General features: G+C 33.6%; 1 protein-coding gene across 2 annotated transcripts; it reads right to left on the bottom strand.

The window, feature by feature from the left end:
* Positions 1-937: 937 nt before the first annotated feature.
* LOC110917414 (ethylene-responsive transcription factor ERF087) lies at positions 938-2,237 on the bottom strand. 2 transcript variants are annotated; one of them, XM_022161973.2, is made up of 2 exons: positions 1,258-2,237; positions 938-1,155 (listed from the first exon to the last, which is right to left on the bottom strand). In XM_022161973.2, exon 1 carries the CDS (start codon positions 2,142-2,144, stop codon positions 1,272-1,274), a length of 873 nt encoding a protein of 290 aa, XP_022017665.1. In that variant the 5' UTR covers positions 2,145-2,237; the 3' UTR covers positions 938-1,155; positions 1,258-1,271. The 2 variants fall into 2 exon arrangements, with proteins under 2 accessions (XP_022017665.1, XP_022017666.1); XM_022161974.2 differs by having other exon boundaries at positions 938-1,122.
* Positions 2,238-2,823: the final 586 nt, after the last annotated feature.

Here is a 2,823-nt window from a genome sequence, read left to right as displayed (position 1 = left end):
TCATAAAACGGTAAAATGATAAACTAAACCACTCAAATGGTTTACTTTCTAAACGACATGCTTTATTTTTAAAACACGTTTGTTTTACATTATCATTTGTTCGGTTTTGGCGTAACGCGCGACATCAAAAGAAACTAGTTATATTTAGATACTAGGTTACACTATGGTGTATTACACGGATTGATAAATGTAATGTTATATAATTAGTAATTAAAAAGTTACGTTTAAAAAAACATACGTATTACACAGTTGAATAATAACTGAATAAAATATAATGTAATTTGATAATATACACAATCGTTAATATATGTATCTAAAAAAGTTAACATTGAGATGACAATTATAAATTTTGTCAAATTATTTTTTTTAGATATTAATTCTTTTAACTGGGTATTAAGTTTGATTATTAATAACATCTATTTTTTATTATTTATCATATTGTATTTGTACCATATTCTTACCATCCAACCATATTAGATATTTTTTAAAAATCACTCATAAAACAATCATCATAATCATTCTTTTTTACTACTTTAACATAATTTTGATTATTTGGTGTCGCTTTAAATCCAACTCTCTCTATCAATGAATATTGTTTGCAAGTTAACAAGATCGATTAATATACTTTGTAACAGTATCCACATCGATGGTTAGAGTACGTTATCCGTTGCTAAGGTGGAGGCTGCGAACAACAAGTTAGCTGACTTGATTTATGTGGGGGATGTGCGTATATATGTGCCCTCAAAGGCGCTTTGTGGTAATTATAAGAATTGATTTCTTTGTAAAAAGAAAGAGCTAAGAAGAGAGTTAATATTCAAACATCTCTATCTGATATTTTTTTCTATATATACATAGATATATATATAAAGAGAGAAAGAGTGAAAAAGTGTGAGAAGAAGATGTAGTGATATAAGAATAATGAGAGTAAAAAAAAGAAAAAAAAAAAACCTAAAAAATATTGTATAGAATTGCTTTCAGCTAAAAACCTCAAATAAAAGAAAAGTGTACATGTAGGATGCTACTTTGCAATGTGATACTACCCATAAATATCATGTACGAATTTCGGGGACTTCTAGAATAAATCACACCATTTCTGACCATCTGAACCAAGTCTGATCCCACCTAAACAAAATTAACGGTTGGAATCTGAAACAACTAAATTGTAAATAACAAGAGATCCATTACTGGTATATTATGTCATGCATGAAATACTGAAAGAGTTCTTGATCATATTCAAATAATAATAAATTAACCTACCAAATTTCAACACCCTAAAGCAAAAGAAAATCATCATCTGTCAATGTATCCATCTGAAAATCCCAGAACGAGTCATGATCATTCCCCACCTCTGAGGCTCTAGTGGCGGTTACCGGTGGCGCTTCCATCACCGGAAACCGAAGCTCCTCGGGTGGGACAGTGTTTAATTGAAAATCCCACATTGAATATTCACGGTCACACACTTCTCCAACTCTAGAACTAGCAGTGGCTGTTGGAGACTGAACTGTGTTTTGCATAAAGATTGACCACAATGAATCATTGTTACTGGTTGTGGTGTTAGGTGTTGGGTCAACAAGGTTGTTCAATGAGAAATCATTAGGTGTTAAGGTAAATAACTGAAGATCTTGTAGGGTTTCATGCTGATTTTCCGTCTTGTTCACTGTTGTAGCGGGTATGTCCATTGGTTGATCCTCGGTGGGATTAATCTTCTTTCTCCTAAGCCCGTTTTCGATAGAGGATGAAGACGAAGACATCGAAACCCTATCGTCACAGCCGATTAAAAGAGGGAAGTTAACCTTAGCACGAGAACCATGGAACTTAAACGCAGCTCTATCATAAGCCAATGCAGCTTGTTCAGGTGTATCAAAAGTACCAAGCCATAATCTTGCTTTTTTCTTCTCTGGGTTCCTTATCTCCGCGGTGAACTTCCCCCACGGCCGCCTTCTGACACCGCGGTACCGCCTCCACTCCACCTCCCGGGCTTCCCTATCCTGTGATGGCCTTTTGTTCTTCTTGACTTCAGCTAATTCTTTGCAAGTTTGTTCTTGTTTGCTTGATTCCAAATAACTTGCACAATAAAGATGTTCAGATTCTTGATCCTCTTGATTCAACATGGGGAAAGATGAATGGGTTTGAAGGGTAAACATTTTGTGTGGTTTTTAGTTTCAAGATTTTTTTATGGCCCAAGCATGGATGTAGGGATGAGGGGATAATATGTAGTGTAGTGGTTTAGGTCTGCCTTCAATGTTATTCACCAAATTGTACATTATATAACATAATTGCCTATATAATACATGTATACTACAATCACCTCTACTATACACCTAATATTTGGTCCTCTAATTTTAACATGTGCATGTCACATCATTATGAAAGGCCAAATTAAATAAAGGGACACTTAACCTAAGGCTATTTTCCATTTAAATTGTCAATATCTTTTTTTTCTTGTCTAACTAAAATCATATAATGTATAATTTTATTCAATGTAAGAAATTCTTATATATGTGTTACTTTTTATTACGGCAAATTTGGATTACTAATGGACCACTGCAGTATCCTCGTGTCACTAGTAGAACCATCCGATCATATCCATTTCCACTAGACAATAACGCTTATACGCCAATTCAGAATAAACCCCAATAAATCTGGGAAAAAAACCTTGTAAAAATCAAACGCAGAACCTAATGATCTCTAAACCTTATCTCACCCCAAAATACCACTAGAAAATAATATCATCACTCTTATATATGTTTTAGATAAATAATTGTTTGGTAGGCATCTTATGCTACACGTGATGAACTCTTTACATTCAAAATTTAATTTATG

Source organism: Helianthus annuus, chromosome 16 (genome assembly GCF_002127325.2).
Source record: "Helianthus annuus cultivar XRQ/B chromosome 16, HanXRQr2.0-SUNRISE, whole genome shotgun sequence".
Lineage (NCBI taxonomy): Eukaryota > Viridiplantae > Streptophyta > Magnoliopsida > Asterales > Asteraceae > Helianthus > Helianthus annuus.
This window is presented reverse-complemented; position numbering and strand designations above follow the sequence as displayed.